The sequence below is a fragment of the Trifolium pratense genome, linkage group LG1, assembly GCF_020283565.1.
Source record: "Trifolium pratense cultivar HEN17-A07 linkage group LG1, ARS_RC_1.1, whole genome shotgun sequence".
Taxonomy (NCBI): domain Eukaryota; kingdom Viridiplantae; phylum Streptophyta; class Magnoliopsida; order Fabales; family Fabaceae; genus Trifolium; species Trifolium pratense.
The window spans coordinates 34,785,170-34,810,519 of NC_060059.1; the positions used below are offsets into that span (position 1 = coordinate 34,785,170).

General features: G+C 33.7%; 1 protein-coding gene across 1 annotated transcript; it reads left to right on the forward strand.

The window, feature by feature from the left end:
- Nucleotides 1-18,436: 18,436 nt before the first annotated feature.
- Nucleotides 18,437-25,065, forward strand: LOC123903307 (WAT1-related protein At1g44800-like). The gene is made up of 7 exons (XM_045953258.1): nucleotides 18,437-18,773; nucleotides 19,252-19,314; nucleotides 21,864-21,980; nucleotides 22,972-23,212; nucleotides 23,717-23,875; nucleotides 23,999-24,150; nucleotides 24,667-25,065. The coding sequence occupies exons 1-7, from the start codon at nucleotides 18,448-18,450 to the stop codon at nucleotides 24,869-24,871; spliced, it is 1,263 nt and encodes a 420-aa protein (XP_045809214.1). The 5' UTR covers nucleotides 18,437-18,447; the 3' UTR covers nucleotides 24,872-25,065.
- Nucleotides 25,066-25,350: the final 285 nt, after the last annotated feature.

Genomic DNA, 25,350 nt, shown 5'->3' on the forward strand with positions numbered 1-25,350 from the left:
TAGAAACGTACTACTCACCACTTAAAAAATTATGTTATCAAATTTTTTGTGTGTTCATTAATATTGTTTGTGTTTATTTGTTATTACTTCCTTTCATTACTAGTTGTCCCAACACAATTTTAAAGTCAAACACCTTACATCAGAATATAATTGTCACATTTTTTTTTTCTTCACATTTTCTTTTCTTAATGGCAAATAATATTATATATAATTGTAACATTTACCCTACCAATCAAACTCATTATTCTAAAGACTAAACATTTGTGCTCTTCAAATAATAATTCTATAATCTCAAAAACGTCATAGGGTATATGTTGATCAAGTTGAGATATATCATACGCAACTCCATTGCAAAAGCGACATAAATGAGTGGATAATTTTTCCTTGGTGGGAACCATAATAAGCAAACTGTAATTTTGAGTAATTTGAAATCCAGAGAAGCTAGCATTAATTTACTTTTGATTAGTTATATATACATCTTCAAGGTAAACCAATTAACCACTCCCTCTATGTCCTTTTTTCTTTTTTCCTTCTTAAAATATATATATTATTTGATTATGACCCATCTGACGATGAAACACGTATATTATTGAGTTTTTGAATCATCATTCATTTCAATCTCTAACAAAAAATAACGAGGATAGATTAGTCTTTAACAAAAAATGATATTTTTAGTCTCTTATAAAAATAAATAGAAACAATTTAATTTTTATTACAAACAAAAAAAATTAAGAAGAATTTGTTTTTTCACTTTTATAGCATAATGTGAGAGAGTCCATATATGTGTGTGTGTGCACATAATCAACACTATATAGCTAGTATTTTAAACCACAATAATAGAGAACTTAGGTGCCTACAACATTTTTTTGGGATAATTTGGCTTTAAAATATTTTTTTTTTACTCGGCTTTAAAAAAAATTAAAAACCAAAAACCAGTAAATTTTGAATATTTTTTATTCTTCATTAAATTGCATTTTCTTCTTCAATCATGAAATCATTAAATTTTTGAACTCTAAGGAAACAAATTGTACTTTCTATTTAGTAAATTGATGCTTCTATTTTTTTATGGGACTAAAAATTGCACTATATTACATTATCAAACTAACTAAAATAATACCTCCTTTCATGATCAAAGAAGTAAGTGCAATTGAAAGAAAAAAAAGAACAATATTCAAAATTTATTAATTTTTTAAGTTTATTTATTTTAGGACCAAACTGTTCTCCAAGGGTGGTGATAACAACGTAGAAAACGAAGAATTGGAGAAGGAGTTTTTATATTTATGAATTTTAAATTTCATCCCTATAATTTGAGTGAATTTTGGTTTTCGTCTCTATAATTTGTGTAAATTTTGGTTTTTGTTCCTGTAATTTACCATGTCAGTCCCTAAAAATATGTGGCAGTGGTCCAATCAGTAGATTCTAACAATGTCAGTGTTTTTGTGTGACATTACCACATTAAAGATTAAAACCAAAATAATTTATTACATTAATGAAATGAGAGTTTTTTTTTATAGGGATTAAAACCCAAATTCGCTTATTTTACGGAGACCAAAATCACTAATTTGTTTTGGCATTATGGATGCGTCGGCGCTTTTGGAAGAGATTAAGCTTACTTCTTGGTTATGGTTCTTCCGTCGGTTTCGTCGTAAAGCTTGTATTCCTTTTTCTAGTTGGTGTTTAGATCCGTTGTCGTGTATCCAAAACTCTTGAGTTATTTGTTCTTTGTTGTAAGGGTTTGAGTACCCCTTATATTATAATATAATATCATTTGATTAAAAAAAAAAAAAAAACTAATTTGTTTTGTTCTGTCTCTCTTAGGAGCCTAGAATCTTTTGTTAGACATTAATCCTATAGTTGGTGTATATTATTATTAATTATTGTTACTAATATATGTTAAATTATTGATGCTTTTATTGTCTTTCAAATTCAAACTCATCCACTATGAATTCTGTGGTATCTCGTGAATGACTACCAACGTCACTCCCACTAACTTTGTAGCAAGCAATACTTAACCTTGTTTTCCTATTACAGTTCACAGTTGATCGTGACTCGTGTAATTATAATAGCCTCAACAAAATATCTGCAAATAAACATCAATATCAAACTAACAATGTTTAGCATGATCTCCTTATTAAATTTGATGTTGAAATATCAGATTAGTAGTAGATAATAATGAGTTTCTAAATCACACAGTAGACAGAGTTGAGTGTGAGACACATGTATTCAATTCAGAATATGACATCACAACTTGATATGATTAAGGATTGTGATAGTCAAGATTGTATATGAGGTAAGGCCAAGAGCATAGTAAACCCACGAGTTGGTGTATTGGTATTGGCTTGGGACCTGAAAGTGTGCTTCTCTTGAGGTCTGAGGTTCGATTCTCTCTGGCGCCAATTTGGGTGGGCTAATTTAGCTTCTTCAAAAAAAAGGTCAAGAGCATAGTGTTAGCCAGATCCGAATTCTATACAGTCGATTTTTCTGTACAATTGTGTCATTTATAATCGTCCGATCGTGATAAGACGACTGCACTAAAAAGTCAATTGTACCTAATCCATTTTCGTCTTACGCCCCAAAAAAAGTTTTAATTAATTGGAGCGTTAAAATATTTTTATAGTTCATGAAATTTTAAATATATATATATATATATATATACACACCAAAATTCTTATTTATTTTCTTGCTGCTCAATCTCTCTTTGCATACTATCAACATATTTCTTCCTCTACTGCCTCTCACACTATTCTCTCTTCACTATACATGTGCACTTCTCTTCATCTTGCAATATCCATATGTATGTCAACACATAAAGGAGTTCAATGTTTTTTGGAAATTCAATTGTTTTATGTTACTCACTATAATTAGGGTCCAAATTGTAGGTTCGTTTCTAGGCTAACAAAATTTTAAAAACGTTGTAGATGATAGTATATACAAAGACGCATATAATGAAGAAACAAATTTTATACATAGGAGTATTAGATAAAAGGGGTATATGTGTTCTTGTGAAGGTTATTTCTGTGGATACACCTAGCTAGAAATGCTCTGGAACTAGGTCTTAGTAATATGTGAACAATGAAAGAATATTTCAATCCTAATCCCTCGGTATACTTGGGTACTTGGGGACTGGTTGTTAGTGAATTGTTGAGTTTAATTGTGAGTGTGGTTAACTCACACAATGTTGGATATATAGGAGAGATGAATCATATTTCTAATGTCTTAATATTTTGGATAGAGATGTGGTGTCTCCCTCTCTTATAGTTTTGGAGCATTGATCTATTGTTATCAGCGCTCCCTCAAACTCTCCATTAAGTGGTATTAGAGCATAGTCCAGCTTGGTGGAAGAGTTGGAGTGGATTTTGATTTAGATCAAGTATAAGACATGGGAACTCACTTTAGAAAAAAATTGTTGGATTCAAATATGAGTGATTAATCTTATATTTTCTATGAATAAGCAAAATGTAACCTTTTGAGTTGGACAAAAATACCCATTTTTTTTTTTGAAACAATAGAGCAACTGGGGCATGTATGTAATTTGCATCATAAAATAGAGCAACTGGGGCATTTATGTAATTTGCATCATAAAATAGCGCGCCCCCATGCAACAACAACAACTATTACATTTTTTAAATTTCTTCCAAATTTCGACCTCATTTTACGTGCGAATCGAACGCCGATTTCAAAATCTAATACCGGAAACCTTTGTAAAATTGAAAAACGATCAAAATCCATATAAGGAACGTCGAGTTTCGTTGAGTATTGAGGGAGATCGAACCGGGTCAAAAACCGGGTCGCGCGACCCGTTTCTGCATAAAACGGGTGGGGGGGACGATGAACAGTGCGCGTCGCCCACGCCCACTCTCACCGGAGGCGCGTGGGGGCGCGTGCGACCTCAGGGAGGCTCTATTTTTTTGTTTTTTTTCATAATAAAATAGTAGATAATATTCTGGAAATTTTGGTATATTGTATGAAATTTTTGGAGACTTGAAACTATTTTTAGTTAATTAAATGATTAAAAAGGTAATTAAAAATATTATAATTCCATAAAAAATTTCCAAAATTTTATGTAAAGTACTATGAATTATTTAGAACCCTCTTGTGTACCTCACTCTCCCTAGTTCAAGTCATGAAATTATTTTCACAAATTCCGCTGATTATTTAAAACCATTTAACAAATAATAATAATAATTTCATAGATTTGTACTCTGAAACCAATTGTTTTTTTATTTGTTTCTAATAAAATATTGGATAATATTCTGGAACTTTTGGTATATTTTATGAAATTTTTGGAGACCTGAAACTATTTTTCGTTAATTAAATGAGATAAAACGGTAATTAAAAACTATTGTTTGCTTCTGAAACCATTTAGCTGGTACTATGGTTTCAGAGAGTTGTACTTTGAAACCATTTTACTGGTAGAATGGTTTCATTGAGTTGATTCTTAGTTATTTGCTTATGAAATCATTTAGCCGGTAGAATGGTTTCAGAGAGTTATATTCTGAAACCATTTTGCTGGTATAATGGTTTCAGTGAGTTGATTGAGTGGTGCGTGTTAAATTACAACACACAAGTAACGTACTTAGTACGATACACATAATTTAAAATGCAATAGAACATATAAATAACGAGATTAAGGAAGTGAAAAATTATGTTTATATATTACTATGAAACCATTTAGCTGGAAGAATGGTTTCAGAGAGTTATACTGTGAAACCATTCTAGCAGTAAAATGGTTTCAGAAGCAAACAATTAAGAATCAACTCCCCTGAAACCATTCTATCAGTGAAATGGTTTCAAAGTACAACGCTCTGAAACCATTGTACCAGCTAAATGGTTTCAGAATGGTTTCAGAAGCAAACAATTAAGAAATTACTCACTGAAACCATTCTACCAGTAAAATGGTTTCAGAGAGTTATACTGTGAAACCATTCTACCAGCTAAATGGTTTCACAGTATTATATAAAGATAATTAAAGGTAGTGAAAAATTGAGTTTTTTTTTCTGTGTCCAAATCAAACGAACCAAGTCTCTATTTGTAGACAAAAAAAAATTATGAATTTTGGTATAAAAATAAAAAAATAAAAAATTAATTTACAACGAAATAATTGAGTTTAAAGTATTAAATGAAAAAAAAACACGCCAACCACCCAGCAGTTGACACGTGTCCTGCTTTTTTTAAAATAAAAATTTCTCTCTCCAGGCGCAGATCTAGTGTGGTGCACGCGCTGGCTTATCATGGAGCTGGATGATCTAGACTGTCTGATTGATCCGACAGCCATGATGAGATCATCTCTTGGCCGTCTGATGGAAATCAACGGTCTGTAACGGTGGTCCTGCGGTAGGCGCGCGACACTGGATCAGCGCCAATATGTTTTTTTTTTTTTTTTTATAAAAAGAAAGGGTATTTTTGTCCAACTCAAAAGGTGCACCTTGCTAATTTAGACCCAACTGGGTCTAAATTAGCAGCCCCCATATATATATATAAGATATCACTCATACATTTATACTTTAAAGTTTTGTTTGAAAACAGTGTCCCTCTCTTATAGTCATAAAATCAGTGGCGGAACCAGGAATTAAAATACGAGGGGGCCGCTGAAAAATTTATAATACATAAACTAAATAAAAAATTCATTTAATTAACATTATATCTTTAATAGATTTAATTTATAAACAACAATATCAAGAGTTCTAATTCTAATTTAATTAACATTATATCTTTAATACACTTAATTTATAAATTATGAAGAATTTGTTAAATTTATTTAATTTTTAAATATTCATTGACCATATAAAAATAAATAGTTTAATTGATATGCACCGATGATGTAAAATAATTTTACACGATCTATTGTTATCAGCGCTCCCTCAAACTCTCCATTAAGTGGTATTAGAGCATAGTCCAGCTTGGTGGAGGAGTTGGAGTGGATTTTGATTTAGATCAAGTATAAGACATGGGAACTCACTATAGAAAAAAAATTGTTGGATTCAAATATGAGTGATTAATCTTATATTTTCTATGAATAAGCAAAATGTATTGGATATATATATATAAGATATCACTCATACATTTATACTTTAAAGTTTTGTTTGAAAACAGTGTCCCTCTCTTATAGTCATAAAATCAGTGGCGGAACCAGGAATTAAAATACGAGGGGGCCGCTGAAAAATTTATAATACATAAACTAAATAAAAAATTCATTTAATTAACATTATATCTTTAATAGATTTAATTTATAAACAACAATATCAAGAGTTCTAATTCTAATTTAATTAACATTATATCTTTAATAGACTTAATTTATAAATTATGAAGAATTTGTTAAATTTATTTAATTTTTAAATATTCATTGACCATATAAAAATAAATAGTTTAATTGATATGCACCGATGATGTAAAATAATTTTACACGATCTATTGTTATCAGCGCTCCCTCAAACTCTCCATTAAGTGGTATTAGAGCATAGTCCAGCTTGGTGGAGGAGTTGGAGTGGATTTTGATTTAGATCAAGTATAAGACATGGGAACTCACTATAGAAAAAAAATTGTTGGATTCAAATATGAGTGATTAATCTTATATTTTCTATGAATAAGCAAAATGTATTGGATATATATATATAAGATATCACTCATACATTTATACTTTAAAGTTTTGTTTGAAAACAGTGTCCCTCTCTTATAGTCATAAAATCAGTGGCGGAACCAGGAATTAAAATACGAGGGGGCCGCTGAAAAATTTATAATACATAAACTAAATAAAAAATTCATTTAATTAACATTATATCTTTAATAGATTTAATTTATAAACAACAATATCAAGAGTTCTAATTCTAATTTAATTAACATTATATCTTTAATAGACTTAATTTATAAATTATGAAGAATTTGTTAAATTTATTTAATTTTTAAATATTCATTGACCATATAAAAATAAATAGTTTAATTGATATGCACCGATGATGTAAAATAATTTTACACGATCGTCCAACAATAAATAATAACCATCATTTTGCCATGTCATGTCAAGAAAGTGGGGTGATGTGCGGAAAACATGGTTGGTATTGGTTGACAATGTAAAAATATTTTATACTGTCGATGTATATCAATTAAATCCAAAAATAAAATAAAGAATAAATTAAATAGGTACATCACTTAAATTACTTTTCAAGCTATTTATAGAGGTCTCACTTTTCTTAAATTATTAAATGAGGGGTATATTTTTAGAACAGATTTTTTGTATAAACAAAAATTGAATTCTAAGAACACAAAGTGCACTCAATTCTTACAATTTAAAAGAAAATCATTAGATGCTTTGAATGCAAACTAACGGATCATTACACCAATTAAAAAATATAAAAGTATTAACTCGATCCTATATACGGTCTAATTAATTTTTAGAACAGTGATTATAAAAGTATTAACTCCTATGCCACCTAAATTTTTAGAACAGTACTGATAGAGCAAGTAACTAATCCTTTGTATGTTTGGGATTTAGCACATCAAAGAAATTGCTCAACTCATTATAGGAGCTAGCATTTGGGAAGTCTTTGATTTACATTTCCATCATATATGGAAGTGTATGATGTTGTAACATCAATTATCATGCTGTTTTGTTGGAAGCAAGTGAAAGTCAAATGTCATTTGTTGATACAGAGCCATTGATCTTGTCACACTAGTACCAATTTAGATCTTATGTTTGGTTTTGGTGTCGTTTAATTTGGCAGTGTTACTTATAAATTCATTTTGCTTTTGTAAAAAGGAAAATTGATGAGAAAGTTCATTAGGCTACTTTGTCTATAATAATTGACTACACGCAATCATGCAATCAGGAAATTCGTAACAGTCTAGATTTCGTGTAGTTTTTTTATTTTCTTTAAAAAAATTAAAATGATTGAATTTGAGATTTATTTAGACCGACCAATTTCAACCGAACAATAAATAAATAAATTTTCATTGCATGCATGCAATCGGTTATTGTAGAAAATTCAAATTCCTCGAATACCCTTTATATAGGTCGATCGAGCATCTTTATATTTAATCTCACTTTGCGCATGTGTGTTACAAGTAAAAATTTACTAGTAATTATTTACAAGAAACTAGGGCTTTTTAATTATTTTACAATGGCATAAGCTTTTAACGACGATTAATCCAAAATGAAGATGAATAATTGAGTAAAGGTGCAAAATTTAAGTTTGAGGATGGCACATAAAGAACAATAAAAGCAAAAGATCATAAAGAACAAATTAAAAATAAAAAGATATAGAAAGACAAAAAAAAAATGGAAGAAGACGCCACATGTTGCATGATTAGTTATGCAATTATACATATAATTGTGACATATAACAAGTGAATGAAAAGATCATTCACAAAAAGTACTAAAATTAAAGATTGGTTTCTTTTTATTCAAAAAAGAACATTGATCCTTTCCTTCTTTTATAAACAAAATAATTAAAGGTAGAATAAGAGGTACTTCAACTCAATATACCATCAAATTAGATCATATGGCATACTAATTAGGACTCATATATATGGTTCCTTCCATCTTGATCTTATATGGGGGCATACCAAACCTTCTTCTGTGATTTTCTTTTAGTGGAAAAAGGAGAGAGCTAATTAGCAAGAAAAGTAAAGACAACTCAATATCCAAATGGGAGCGAACAAATATAATTGTCTCATTAAAAACCTTACTTGTAAAACCTGTAGGAAAAATTAAGTGAAGAGAAAACGAGAGCAGTGCTTCAAAATAAAATAACAAAATCTATATTCAAGCAACCAAGTTTATTTCTAATGAAAACATGGCTTATACTATTAGGAATCCTATCCCACCATTGAAATTCTTGAAGTTGCAATCTGATGACAAATCGTCACACTCTCTAATCCATGCCTATTTTAGCAACATTAGATGCATTTTAGTAGGTTTTTAGCAATAAATATAAGAGAAATCTAACCATTAGCTTGATTACTTGTTTTACAAGAAAACAGGAAAAACTGCAGGATTTGATTGATTTTCACTACGCTGGGGGCGTAGCCCATCACGCGCCGCGTGATGGAGCTCACAGGGAGCCAGGATTTTTACTCTGATCACGCGCGGCGTGATGCCTTACCACGCGCGGCGTGAAGCTTTGCTGAAGAAGAAGATTGCTCTCTGACTTGATCACGCGCCGCGTGATTCTGTTACCACGCGCGACGTAGTTGATGAAATTGCAACCACGCGCGGCGTGATAGATCTGGCGCGCGGCGTGGTTGCCTTCTGTATATATAGTTTCTGCATAATTCTGTTTTCGGGTTGGAAAATTCTGCAAAATTGATCTACATTTTGGTTTTGGAACTTCCAGATCGCGATTCAAGACTCCAGAGGATAGCTCCAAGCACGTCGAGAGCATGGATTCACAAGCCATGGCGATGAAGCGAGGAAGCGAACGAAGCACGATGAGGAGCTAAACTCCTTTGAAGGTAGAATCTAGGATAGTTTGGGATGTAGTTCAACTGTATGTAATCTGCAACGTTGTAAGAACTTATTCTCTCTATAGTGTTCATCCAATACAAATCTGTTTTTAATGCTTTATAATCCTTCATTAGTGTTATAATGATGTCGAGTTAAGTCACGTGCGAGAGTATTGATTTAATTTCTGAACTGAATTGTATTGACCACTCGAGTGTCTCCGGTCGAGAGATTGAGGCATGGAGTGTAGCGAACGATTGACGCGCGTTAATATCATTCGTTGGAGAGTGGATTTTGACAAGAGATTGCGATTCACTAATTTGTCGATCTAGTTGTGAACACTTGAGTAAATTCCTATGACATAGTAGATTGCATGTGGTTTAGCTATAGACTAGATGATTCCGATGATTCTACCTCGCTTTTCCATTATATCAAAGCACATTTTCTAGCGATTCATTACTCAACATACCCCCAATTTATGTGTATTTTCTGTATAATGTCTATGAACACCATTCGACTAGTTTGATCACACAATCCCTGTGGATCGATATTTTTATTACTACGTGATTTTCGTGCACTTGCGAAATTATTCATCAAGTTTTTGGCGCCGTTGCCGGGGATTGTGATTGATTCAACTAGGCGTTAGTGTTCATATTTTCTGTGTTTTCTTATTTTCTGTTTTACATTTTTCTCCCGGAGCGTTCTACTTGTGTGTTTCATTGTGCATGCGGAGAACAGGTCCTCAAGAGCTGCAATTTGATCCGGAGATTGAAAAGACAGCTCGCGCAATTCGAAAGGCAACAAGGGAAGCTCAAGCTTCAAGGGGAACAACTTTGCTAAGGGATACACCGGACTGTCAAGGAAGGACTGCAGCAACAATGGAGGAAGAACAGGTTCCACCGGTTCCTCAACCGCCAAGGCGTACCCTTGGTGATTATGGGAGGAGAGACAATGACGCGTTGGCAAATCAAGGCTTTCAGCCGGCGAATCCTGTCTCATTCGACATCAAGAACACGGTCCTTTCCGCCTTAAAAGAGAATCCTTATTCAGGTTCGGAAGCTCAATGCCCGAACTTACACTTGTCTCACTTCTATGAAGCCTGCGACTATACCGATCCACCGGGGGTGAGCGAATCGGACAAAAGACTGAAGTTATTCAAGCATTCTCTCACCGGCCGTGCTAAAGATTGGTTAGACACGATACCCGCCGGAACAATTGAGACTTGGAGACAGCTGGAGCGGAAGTTCTTAGATCGTTACTTCCCTATTCATAAGTTCCTAGAAAGAAGGGCTGAAATTAGCAACTTCGAACAAGCGGATGGTGAGACGTTGTATGATGCTTGGGAGAGGTTCAAAGTTTGTCTTAAAAGGTGCCCGAATCACGGTTTCGATGGCCACAATCAGATGCAAATGTTCACCCAAGGTTTGAGGGCTCAAACGCGAATGATACTTGACGCATCAGCCGGTGGTTCGTTGAAGAACCGTGACGAAACTGAAGCAAGAGAATTGGTGGAAAGCATGGCTCAAAACGAGTATAGAGCTACTAATGATAGAGGAGCCAAAAAGAAAGGCGGAGTGTTGGAATTGGATACTCAAACAGCACTATTGGCACAGCAAAAGCTCATGACTAGCCAAATGGAAGCAATGATGAAGTTGCTATCCAACCCGCAAGTCCAAACTTCTCCAATAGGTAAAATTGACAATGTGCGCTGTGATTTTTGTTTGCAGGACCACCCAAATGGCGGATGCTTCCCGGAGGGTTCAGAGGAGGCTCGCTACTTGGCCAATTTTCGGAAGCCGTACAACAATAATAACAACGGTTCCGGGTGGGGGAACGGTATGCAAAGTCAAGGTGCACCGCAACAGCAGCAAAGGCCTCCATCAAGGATGGAAGAGACTCTAAATCAGTTCATGCTCATGACCCAAAGCAACTTTGAAGCGATGAAATCGAGTCAAGCAACCTCTAACAAGAATCATGAAGCTTCGATAAAGAATCTTGAGGTGCAAATGGGTCAGCTGTCAAGACAGTTTTCTATGTTGCAAAACCAAGGAGGTTTCGGTGGAAACACTCACGACAATCCGAAAAATGAAACTTGCAATGGAATCACTTTGAGGAGTAGAGAGATACCGGAAAGGCCAGCGGTGGAGAAACCCTTGAAAAAGAAGGTCATTGCGGGAGAAGTTGAAAATAGGCAAGAAGTTGTAGTTGAAAATGAGAGATATGAGGGAGAAGTAGAAAAGGAAAATGTGCCTAAAGAAGTTGAGTGTAGTGAGGATGAAATAGAAGAAGTTGAAAAACAGAGGGAGATAAAAGAAAAAGAGAGTAAGAAGGTTGAGAAAGGGAAAGGAGTTGATGAATCGCCATATGCTAGGATGCCTTTTCCTAGGAGAAAGAAAGTTAAGAATCTTGAGCGGGAGAAGGAGTTCAAGAAGTTCATGAAGGTGTTGAACAAGCTTGAGATGGCTATACCGTTAGTTGAGGCATTGGAGCAAATGCCAAGTTATGCAAAGTTTTTGAAGGAGCTGCTCACAAAGAAAAGGAAACCACTAGATGATGAAATGGTAAGTATGACTGAAGAGTGCAGCGCCCTCATTCAACGGAAGCTACCGCAGAAAAAGAAAGATCCCGGGAGCTTTACAATTCCATGTTCCATTGGAACGCTCACTATTGAAAAAGCCTTGTGTGATTTGGGTGCTAGCATTAATCTGATGCCGTTATCAATGATGAAGAAGATACCGGGAGCGGTAGCAAGGCCGACAAAGATGAGTCTCTCTTTGGCGGATAGATCGGTTGTGCATCCGGAAGGTATTCTCCACGATGTGTTGGTTAAGGTTGCTGGGTTTGTGTTTCCCGCAGATTTTGTGGTCTTAGACATAGAAGAAACTAGGGAGTGGGAACCGTTGCTACTTGGTAGACCCTTTTTAGCAACCAGCCGTGCCCTAATCGATGTAGAGATGGGCGAACTCATGCTAAGGACCGATGATCAGCAGGTTACATTCAATGTCTTTGACAAGATGGAGTGTGATGATGGAGACCCACAATGTTTTAAAATCCAGGTTTATGATCAGATTGTTAAACATGCTCTTAAGATACCTTGGAATGCACACTACTTGCCACATGGTGGCACTTCTTTTCCTTAACCCCTAGGGGTATGGAACGTCAAGCATCGGGACGTTAAACAAGCGCTGGTTGGGAGGCAACCCAACGGTTTCTAATGTTTTAGTTTGTGTTGTTTTGAAGTATGTAGGTAGGTGTGCAGCAGAAGCAAGGACGGAAGCAAAAACAGGGCAGACCAGAATTCCACTACGCCGGGGGCGCAGTACAATCATGCGCGGCGTGATCCTTCATCACAGAGGAAGAAGTTTTCAGAAGGCATTACGCGCGGCGTAGGGGTATATCACGCGCTGCGTGAAAACTGGAGAAATATGGAGTCTCTGACTAAGTGATTACGCGCCGCGTGATGGTTATTACGCGCGGCGTGGCCTTGAGGAAATAAGTTTTTGACCGTTACAATTGGTACTACGCGCGGCGTAGCAGGGGTCACGCGCGGCGTGGTTACACAGGAAGGCGTGTAAAATTTGAATTTCCTCATCTTCTCAACCACTCCATCCGTCCCATCATCAATTCACACGGTCTCCCACACGGAAAACTCCATTGACAACCCATTTTCACTCTTCAAACTTCTCCAATTTCACTTCTAATCACCTTCAATCATCCAACTCCTTCACATTCACATACCACTCATATCACCCACTCAAATCCCATTTCCAAATTCCTCATTTCACCATTTTCACTAATTAACCCATTTCACCCCTTACAATATCGAGATGTTGACACGGCTAACCGGAAAGGGAAAGAAGAAGAGTGATGCTAACCCACCGCAAGAGCCTCCGAAGAAACCAAGAACAAAGATGAGTGCAAGCAAGGGCCAATCTTCTCGGTCTGCTCAAGCATCTCCTCCTCGCCGGAGCAATGTGACTCGGCCACAGGTTCATCCCCACTTCATCAGTGAAGTTCATGAGAAAAGGTACTCGCAAATTCGAACCTTTACTATTAATCAAGAGAAGGGTTTTGGTGAGGATTTGTTGAAGGGTGTAGCTGAGTTAGGGAATGAGATAAGGTCTAGGGGATGGGAGAGATTTAATAAATTGATGATTAAAGATGAAATGAATCCTGGAAATCAGATGTGGGCTAGGGAATTCTTTGCAAATGCCTATTTACCGGATCAATCAATGTTTCCGGAGTATGTTTCTGTGGTTAGGGGTGTTAAGGTGAGTTATTCTTTTGAAACTATAAATAATCTGCTTGGTTGTGCTGCTGGAGGAGTGTGTGAACTCTTGCGTGATAGAGAAAGGATTGATAAGAGTGGGATCGAAGTTAGGGAGGAACTAAAGAATATTGTGTGTCGTCCGGGAGCAATGTGGCTAGCCCACTCTGCAGCTTCTCTTCCTAGAAGGTTGAGCTTAACAAGTTTTAATCCGGTTCACCGAGCTTGGGGTGAATTTTGGTTGAAAAATGTGAGGGTTGTTGGCAACAATTCAGAAATTCAGCTGGATAATGCGCACGCGGTCCGATTGTTGGTTGAAGGGAAGTTTATTAATCTCGGGTATTGGTTACAAAAAGATCTTCATGAAATAGCCAATCATCCGAATCCTACTTTTACTTTGGGACATTGTAATTTCATCGCTGCTTTGTGTAGGGCGAATAATGTTCCCATGAATGTGCAAGAAGGTGATCTTCATCCCGTCCGTCCATTGTCTTTATCATACTTCATCAAAAAGTTTGAGAGAGGTCCTATTGTGCCCCGAGGTGAGGGGAATGCTGCAAGGGAAGAAGCCTTGAGGGAGGAGGAAGAAATTAATCAGTTTGAAGAGGGTAACCATCCGGATCAACAGGGGGATCCGGCATATGAGTCTCAAGAAATACCGGCCCATGCTCCTCCTCCTTACTCTCATGATATGAATCAGCTTGCTTCCATGTTGCATCAAATGGAAATTTCTCAATATTCCGGGCTGCCGAATCTTTACTTTGATACCGCCTCTTCCATGTACACCGAGGCGATGACTTACCGGTCTACCTTCCCCCCTCCTACTTTTGGGACTTTGTATCCCGTTGATACTGATTGGGAGGCGCATCAGGCGAGGGAGCTGACATCATTCCAGGCCAGACAAGCTTATAATTCTGGCTTGAGAGCTTCTGAGTTGGCTGAGATCGAGAGGCGACGCCGGGTTGAGCAGGATGAGGCCGCTGCTATGGAGAGGGAAATGCTGGATGTGGATGGGCTGAATTTGAATTTGAATAGCCCGTTCACAAACTACTTCACTGGCCAACCGGATGACGCGGTTTGACGTTGTTGGTGATGATGTTCTACTGCTGCTGCTGCTACTATTCTACTACTCTATCTCTATCTTTACTTCATTTGTCTTTTATTTGCTTGGTTTGTAATAATATTCTGATGTTGCTTGGATATTAGCTGGATATTTTAATTGTGTACTCTAAATTTGAATCTTCTTTTGTTTGATTGTGGAATGGTTTTTACTTCGAGAGTTTGTTTCAATATTTTGGCATGTTCTTTCTAGTTACTTGAGTATCAATTACTTGATTTTCTCCGTGTGTGATATGTGAAACTTGCAGTGCAATAGCTTGTTGCACTCATGCGATCAAGAGGCAAAGGAAGGGAACGCACACTTTTTGACCGGTTCTTTGATTCGACCCAACCGAGAGGTATTGAGCCAAACACTCATTTTTCTTCTATGTGTGATATCCACTCATGTATTGTCTCTCGATTTTGCTTGTCGTCTTTGTATTTGATTGGTACTTTTGTAGCACACACGAGGCATGTTTCTTGGTACCTTTGAGCCTTTCTATCCACCCTTACATATGATTATCCTTTGCTTAACCAATTTGAGCTGAAAAAGAACATGTTATTTTGCAAAACCTTAAAGAAATTTTTGTTGAAAAAAGGAATGACTTTCTTGGAGGTTAGGCACCTAATTAGTGGTTGATGCGCATTGCTCACTACTAAGTTTGGGGTTGCTCTTTGGAATTAGCAACAAATAAAGTTTGGGGTGAGGGTACTAGAGAACTTACAAAAAGTTTTGATTTGAAAAATTGAGAAAAAAATTTTCAAAAATTGCAAGGCAAGAAGAAAAAAACAAAAAATGAAAAAAAAAGAGATGAATGTGAAAGAAAAATAGAAAAGAAGTACAAAAAGAAGTGATAGCCTTGAATTCAAAGAATTGCAAAACTTTGTTTGATGATTGAAAAAGTTCTCTAGTCCACTATAGTTCAAAGGAAAAAGGGGGTTTGGTTTATGAAATATTTTTGACCTTAGGGGGATCTAACTCCAAGTTTTTCTACTACTTATCCCAAAATGTCACCATCCACCCTAGCCAAGCCACGTTATAACCCTAAAAGTCCTCTAATGTGTGTGCACAAAGTGAACCGAATGAATTCTTAGACTACTTGCAAAATTATTGTTGACTTGCATTGATGTGTTGATTTGAGCGAATTACCAAAAACTGAAGAGTGCATGTGAGTAGTGTGATGAAATCATAGAGCCTTGGTCGAAAAGTGTGAACTACTTGAAAATGTCTTGCGGGAACGATTGTGCAATCGAGCATTGTTTGCAGGTGAATCATTGATCATCAGGTGAGTCTCACGTATGTATGATTCGAGTGAATTCAAGGAAAATGCCAAGGTCTTGACACAAAAGCTTGAGGTAAAAGTTGTTTCCTTGAGGACAAGGAAAGGTTTAAGTTTGGGGTTGTGATGACAAATCGTCACACTCTCTAATCCATGCCTATTTTAGCAACATTAGATGCATTTTAGTAGGTTTTTAGCAATAAATATAAGAGAAATCTAACCATTAGCTTGATTACTTGTTTTACAAGAAAACAGGAAAAACTGCAGGATTTGATTGATTTTCACTACGCTGGGGGCGTAGCCCATCACGCGCCGCGTGATGGAGCTCACAGGGAGCCAGGATTTTTACTCTGATCACGCGCGGCGTGATGCCTTACCACGCGCGGCGTGAAGCTTTGCTGAAGAAGAAGATTGCTCTCTGACTTGATCACGCGCCGCGTGATTCTGTTACCACGCGCGGCGTAGTTGATGAAATTGCAACCACGCGCGGCGTGATAGATCTGGCGCGCGGCGTGGTTGCCTTCTGTATATATAGTTTCTGCATAATTCTGTTTTCGGGTTGGAAAATTCTGCAAAATTGATCTACATTCTGGTTTTGGAACTTCCAGATCGCGATTCAAGACTCCAGAGGATAGCTCCAAGCACGTCGAGAGCATGGATTCACAAGCCATGGCGATGAAGCGAGGAAGCGAACGAAGCACGATGAGGAGCTAAACTCCTTTGAAGGTAGAATCTAGGATAGTTTGGGATGTAGTTCAACTGTATGTAATCTGCAACGTTGTAAGAACTTATTCTCTCTATAGTGTTCATCCAATACAAATCTGTTTTTAATGCTTTATAATCCTTCATTAGTGTTATAATGATGTCGAGTTAAGTCACGTGCGAGAGTATTGATTTAATTTCTGAACTGAATTGTATTGACCACTCGAGTGTCTCCGGTCGAGAGATTGAGGCATGGAGTGTAGCGAACGATTGACGCGCGTTAATATCATTCGTTGTAGGTAGCTACCGCCCGAGAGATCGGGGGAGTATCGACAACGAATAGAGTGGATTTTGACAAGAGATTGCGATTCACTAATTTGTCGATCTAGTTGTGAACACTTGAGTAAATTCCTATGACATAGTAGATTGCATGTGGTTTAGCTATAGACTAGATGATTCCGATGATTCTACCTCGCTTTTCCATTATATCAAAGCACATTTTCTAGCGATTCATTACTCAACATACCCCCAATTTATGTGTATTTTCTGTATAATGTCTATGAACACCATTCGACTAGTTTGATCACACAATCCCTGTGGATCGATATTTTTATTACTACGTGATTTTCGTGCACTTGCGAAATTATTCATCACAATCCAAAAGTAGCAATATCATCAACACACTGATTGTCTTCTCTATAGATATGTGAGGTAATGAAAAACATATGTTTTGTAAGCTCAACACAATTTAACCATCGATTACGATGGATCCAAGAAATCATAGACGGATTTGTAAAAGCAACCTAAAAAGCATAGGTAACACCAAGATCCTTAATAAAACAACCAACATGCAAAACTATTGTAAAATGAAAATGTGAAAATATGGGCATGTAAAATATATTTTTCAAGAGAAACAACATAAAAAATAAAGGCTTTGTTTTCTTTGTGATTTTCTCTTCTAAGATTTTAATATATATTTTTTAATTTGGCATGTTTATTGTGGATATAATGCGATACTTAAAAAAATATTTATGTGAAAGACTGTACACTATTACTCATGTCTTGTATGTCTTTTTTGGTTTGATGATCGATCACATGCATGATGAATAGTTGGGTATCATATCATATCTATTAAAATTTTGCACAAATATAAAATTACTTATTTTAAGTTAATTTACATCAAATTATTTTAGATAAAATTTGACCATTTTAAACCCATCATGTTTTCAATATTCAATAATTTGTTACCTCTCCATGAACTTTGTCAGTACATACACACACATATTTTATATATATATATATATATTTAAAATTCTCAATAATTAAGAAACCATCTGAAAAATGATCATAACTTTTAAATTAATAATTAGGATCAATAAAGAGAATATAAAAAAAGGTAAATAATATGACGTACGACAACTTAGTTGATACTTATTCTTAAAAACCTTTGTTTTATTTTATGAAATTCTCAATAATATTATTTATTTTCTTTGTAAATGGATAAGGGAATATATCTGTGGGAATGAAATGAGGTGAGAGAGTTAGTGGCATACGCTATTATGAAAAACTGTGGCTTTCTTTTTTAAGTTTTGTATTTTTTTCTTAATATATTTTCTTTAAATTTTGCTTTTTGGGCCTATAAGAAGGCAATATCACATTTTCAAATGTGTCATCCACAAACTCACAAGTCACAAAACAATTCTTCCATTGTGAGAGTTTGTGAGTGTGTCTTCTCTCTTTGTTTGTTTCCAAAGCTTAGAAAAGACACACCAAAGGAGTTAAATATGACGGATTTATGTGAAAAAATGAGCAAGGGGCTAAAAAGTATTAAGCCCTATCTTGCTATGGTGTCCCTTCAATTTGGCTATGCAGGAATGTACATCATCACTATGGTTTCATTCAAGCATGGCATGAGTCATTGGGTTCTCTCCGTGTACCGTCATGTTGTCGCTACTATCTTCATGGCTCCTTTTGCCCTCGTCCTCGAAAGGTCTTTAATCCGATCTCCCTCATCACTATATACTTCTTTTTTATAAAAATATTGATGATATAGAAACTACTGGGCTAGACGCCAATGACATGTTGAGACTGTCATTAGCTAAAGCCCAACCCACTCTCATTTAGAGTCTACTAAGTCAGGACGTCAATGACATGTTGAGACTGTCGTCGGTTGATGCCAAATTTTTCACTAAACTAAATAATACATGTTTGGTTTAGAATATGAAAAATGACAAAACATTATTTGGACAAATAAATATTATATCTTTAAAAATTACTTTATTTTAGTCCAAATTAATCATATATGCTCGATCTATAAATATCAAACTCATAATCAAACCCACTTCAAGTACACAAAAGCACATATTTTCTTATTCTTTCCCTATGATATCTATAATATTTTAATTAAGTTTTCATTGATCATCAACTAATTATATTTTGTTGCATGCATCATCTTTTTTTTTTTACAGAAAAATTAGGCCAAAGATGACACTCCCAATTTTCTTGAGGTTGGCGGTTCTTGGTTTCCTTGAGTAAGGCTCTTCAATCACTCTCCAATATTTAATTATCACTATATTTGTGGCATATAGAATCATACATTTTGTCATGTTTCTTTCTTCTAACGTTAGTTTCATGTCTCTTCATGGGGCCATGTGAAAATTATTTTTGAACTATACATGCATGATTGCTTTTTATGGTTTATATACACCTGTATCTTTATAATAAATAGTATTCATTATTTCCCAACTTATAATGAGTTTTTCTCTAAAAAAATATATTCTAATATGAATTTATTTTCGTCGATCTATTTGAGTTTATCTATTTACGTAAGTTTTAATAATTCTATTTAAAAAAAATTGATTAGATTTTATTTATTTCACGTCGAACTCTGAATTACCGAAACCTCATTTTTTTTCTTCTTGATATTAAAGGATTAAAACAAAAATTATAATAATAATACTATTTAAGAGAACATATAAAAATAGCTTATTATATTCTCTTGAAATTTTTTCAACTTATTTTATTGTCTCTCTAACATTAGGTTATAAAAATAACTTATATCTTATACAAAAATAATTTTAGCTTTATTTTATGTTCGTTATAAAACTTTAAATAAGCAAAGTGAGAAAACTTTATTAATTAAAAAGGTAATTAATAATGATCATTTTACAATTGATGGATTAAATCAACGATCCCTAATTTATTTCAATCACTCTTTTAATTAATTTAAGAAATACTTATAAATTTTAATATAAAAATAAAACATTTATAATATTTTATTAAGAATTTATTATGAATTATAATTAGATCCAACGTGTTGGTAGGCTTTACTAAAATGAGATCATATTTACTTAGAATTAACTTTAATCCTCTAAGTTATATGTTTGGCGGATATGTTTCTTACAAGCAATTGCCCTATAAATTATTGGTTCATGCGTATGCATCCTACTAAAAGCCAAATAATTTTTAAAAAATAATTAAAGAGGACAAAATAATAATTAAAGAATAATATTGTGCGTGCGTACGTAATCCATAATAATCTCAAACAATATGCGACGACAAGACAATGGTGCTACTGATTCACATTTTTGACTTAAGTAGCTATAATGCTTAATATTGATGTGCCCTTTCTAGTGGACACTTCTTAGGAAGAAATTAAGCTACCCACCACAAAAATAATTAACAAAGAGCAAATTTTATGCAATTAAAAAATATTTTCATATATACATACCCACCGACAATATTAATGTTAAACACGTGTTTTCACTACTACTTAAATTATTTTAAAGAATAAAAAAAATCATATCCGAGTGATTTGTTGTATTATTATCATTACCCCACCTTTTAGATTCATATTAACAAATGTGAAATTCAAAATAAGAGATTCTCTTTCTTATTTTTTTGGTACAAAAATAAGAGATTCTCTATATATACGACTTATGACTATATAGGAGTATATCCATTTTCATGCTTTGAGTTTAAAGAATTTAATTTATATGCACTGTCAGTGTAAAATTATTTTGCACATGCGTCTAATAATATACCGACACATCATGTATGGTAATTAAAAATACGTGATATATCACATTCATTAAATGATGTGGCAACCAGTCATTAAATGTATGTGTAAAAAAAAAATTACACCGACGGTGCACAACAATTAAACTCGAGTCTAAAATGGTTTATTTGTTTGCAAAATAAGTGAATCTACATTATTTATGCACTATCGCTAGGAAATTGTCTTGTTTGTACTATAAAATAATTCTTATGTACTACTCATTTAGTAATTTAATTTTTTTTTCTAGACTATAGTTCATGATAAGTTTTTAGAAATTGGTCTTAGGTATTCATTTAATAATTTAATTTTTTGTAAACCAATTAATTCATGATGATTAATTTGTCTATTATTTTAATTAATCACCCTATGAAAAGAAGTATTAAAAAAAAAGAGTTGTATCGCACTACTTTAGGGTTCTTAAGGTCTAACTAACATAATGTCATCAATTATTGAATGTGTATTTTTTATATCCAACACTAAATAATTATTTTAAGTGGTTAATGAGCTTAACTAAATAACGAATTATTTGAAAAAATTTGAGTTTGATCGTTTTTTGAGTAAAATAATTTTTAACAAGACTTTATCTATATATCTCAGACCAAATTCCAAATTACTAGAGTCATGTATTTTTTTTTTTTTTTCCTCATGATATAATATTACTTTTTTTATGAATATATAGTACAAATTATAAATTGAAGATTCGATACTTTAATTGGGCATAGGCTTAAAAATCTAAGTAACAGATATGATAAAGAGCATCAAGCTAGAGACTCTAAGGAATCTATCTTCATTACTTAATTAGGAAATTAGGCACATATTTTGTACTTTGTGATATACCGCACTTTAGTAACTTTTTGGAGATGTTGGAAATAACTAGTAACTTTTTATTTTCATAGATTTTGTTTTGATTTCATCCGGCAAAATTGTATAAGAAGCTACATATTATTTATTACATAATTTTTTATTTATTTTATTTAGGCAATTTAATTATATTCTGATATTTACTTAATTTGTTTTGAACAGGCCAGTGCTTGATCAAAATTTGTACAACTTGGGAATGAAGAACACATCAACAACGTTTGCATCTGCCACCGTTAACATTCTTCCAGCTATAACTTTTATAATGGCAATCATTTTCAGGTGACTTAAAAAAGATTTAATCACTTTAGCACAATAATATAATTAGAAATTAATGGCTTCTTGTGCACTTAAGCAACAAGCAAGAAAAAAGCTAGGTGCATTTCTGGCTAGAGTCCAAAATATATATGTGGAGAAAGGCACACTTTGCTTTGCAAGGGACCCTCATGAAAATTAATGGAGAAAATAATCAAATTAGTTTTTTTCTTTTTCTTTTATGAGATCAAATTAAAACATATTTTAAATAATATAGCATTAATAGTTTTGTCTCGTAAGTATACGATGAAAAGGTTGTTGAGACATTTAATATGTTGAGATGCGAGTTAAAATCAACAATTTTTTACTTTTTAATGTTTAATGTATATGAGTTTCGCTGCTAAATTATTTGAAATTTTTTTAAAAAATCAATAATTAAAATTATGGAGTTTAATTCATTTGTGTATATAACATCAACTATATTTTTCTTATAAAAACATTGGTGACTATTTACTTTGTTCTCTTAAGCAACTTCCTCATTATATTTTGAATGTGTATTGGCCTAATTAAATTAGTCCTTGTGTTAGTTTTTTAGCATTAATTTGATCAATAAAATACATGTTTAATTTGGAGACAAGTCATGACATAAAATTTTCATTCTTTAGAATATCTTCCGAACTCTTAAAAAAAAAAATAGCAGTATTTATTTTGTGTCACACTCACATTCTTTAAGAATATGTTCATGTTCTTGTCACACACACAAAATAGAATATGTTCATGTTTAGAATAAAAAAGAAAAAAGAAAAATATGTTCATAGTTTTAGAAGTTGTGTTTATGCAACAAGGAAAACAAATTTTCGACCATGATGAGTTTGTCAATATAGTAATAAAAGTTTGACCTTATAAACTTAAACGACAAAGTTTAAATTTTTTTTTATCGAATACAGTTGTAAAATAATTATATTAACAAATAATCTTGAATTAATCTTGTAATTAATTAATTGATCTTAATTTTCAGGTTAGAGACAGTAAACTTCAGAAAAATTCACAGCATAGCTAAGGTAGTTGGAACAGTAGTAACTGTATCAGGAGCAATGGTTATGACATTATACAAAGGCCCTGCCTTTCAGCTCATTAAGGGACATTCATCAGACCAACATGAAAGTGGAAGCACAGAACCCTCTGACCAAAACTTTGTGGCTGGCACTATAATGCTCATTTGCAGTTGTGGTGGTTGGGCTAGTTTCTTTATCTTGCAAGTATGTATACTTAATTAATTATACTAACAACGAATTCTCTAACACACATTGTTTTCGATATTAAAACTTACGTAGGTCTAATGTATTCGAAAAATTTGTGAGTCACGTATTTTAGCTGAGATCACTTGGATTTTATTAAATCGCATATCACTATTAGAAAAAATTGAATTTCTGATTAAAATCAAAGACGAGGAAAGTAATAATAGTTTCCATTCTCAAGATATAATACACTTAGCGATGTAACTAAAGACGAGTTTCATAATTTACGTCTCTAATTTTGCGTCGCTATTCAACACTTGGATTTTCTTTGTTGGTATCTTTGAGGCCATTGAGGGTATACAGGAAATATCCGAAATTGATCTGTAACTCGCTCTCTAAATTTAGTATTGATGGTTTTAGCGACTGATTAATTTTTTTTCGTCTTTAATTTTTGTCGTTAATTTATTTTTGTAATTAAATAAAAAAATGTACATGAACTAATAAATGTGAGTTGTGGATTTTCAGTCTTTCACTCTAAAGATGTACCCAGCAGAGCTCTCTATGACTGCTTGGATTTGCTTTTTGGGTATCTTTGAAGGTGGAATTGCAACCTTCATATTTGAACGTGACATGAGTGTTTGGGCCTTAGGTTTTGACTCTAGACTTCTTGCTTGTGTTTACTCTGTAAGTACTTTTAATTTTTTTTCTTCATAATATATCCTATGCTTGTTTTTAATTTGTAATTTGTTAATAAGATTAATTAGATAATTATTAATTAATGTAATAATTCAAATTTGAGATGTATAGGGTATAGTGTGTTCTGGAATGGCATACTATGTACAAGGAGTTGTGACAAGAGAACGTGGGCCTGTGTTTGTTACTTCATTCAGCCCTTTATGTATGATCATCACAGCTGCATTGGGTTCTATTGTCTTAGCTGAGCAAACTCATTTGGGAAGGTATATAATGTTTCATTAATTTATTATTTTTACCCCTTTTATTTTTAAATTGAATGATCAAATTACGGATCCGCTTATTTGGACCGCTTATTTATGATCGGACAATACATATTTCATACACAGTTTTATACATCAAAACAATTTGAACCGCCGATTTGAAATCAGACAGTCCAGATCAGTTACAGCAGAATGTTATAACAGCGTCAAATCATGTCCATCAAATTACTTGTCCTTATTATTATATGTGGTTGAAATTAGAAGTAGGTCAATCCATAAATAAAAGTAGTAGTTTCTCATTTGCTAACCTATGGTATTGTAAATTGCGTCAAGTGTCTAACGTGTGTCAATATCCGACACTTATATAACTCAATAAATTGAGTTGAAAATATGTTCAAGTGTCTGACGAATGTCAATATCTGACGCGTTTTACAATATATATTGTGTCTGACGCGTGTTAATATCTGACGCATTCAAATGTATTTTGCTAATTAAACTTTTTTTTTATGAAATTTGTAGTATTATTGGAGCTATTATCATTGTGTGTGGACTATACACTGTGGTGTGGGGGAAAAGCAAAGACAGTGTGAACAATACAACACAAAATGAGGGACAAGAATTGCCAATAAAGGATGCTACAAAAACAGGGTCAGACATTTTTGAAAGTGTTGAGGTCAATGTTCCTAGTGACATTAAGCTTGGAGGAAAGAATGTCAAAACATAAGCAAGATCAAAGTTCCTTTATTAGAATTAATTAACATCACAAATTTTCCTACTTAAATGAAGTCAAGAGAGATTTTGTGCACTTGTACTAATCTTTCCCAATGCCCTTCTGGCTCCATTTTCATATATTTTTACTTTAACTTTTTGTTTATGTTTCTGAAACTAAGAGTTTAAATGAAATAATGTTTCTCTTTATTACTATTATCATTTCCTTTCTTATTTTGTTTGCTTATGATAAAACAAGGATCAATATATGTGTTTGATTTGACCTGATCCAACTGTTGGTAATGGTTCAGATCTCACAGAGATTTGAGTTTGAATTTTGGTATAGGTACGAGGATATTGTTGATAGATAATACATAAATATCTATGTTATATTTTATTGAGTTTTGAAGTTTTTTTTTTATTTGGCCAAAGACACAAATTGCTTAAATAATTTTTCTTAAAGAAAAATTAATTAATTACACTTTTGATCAACTT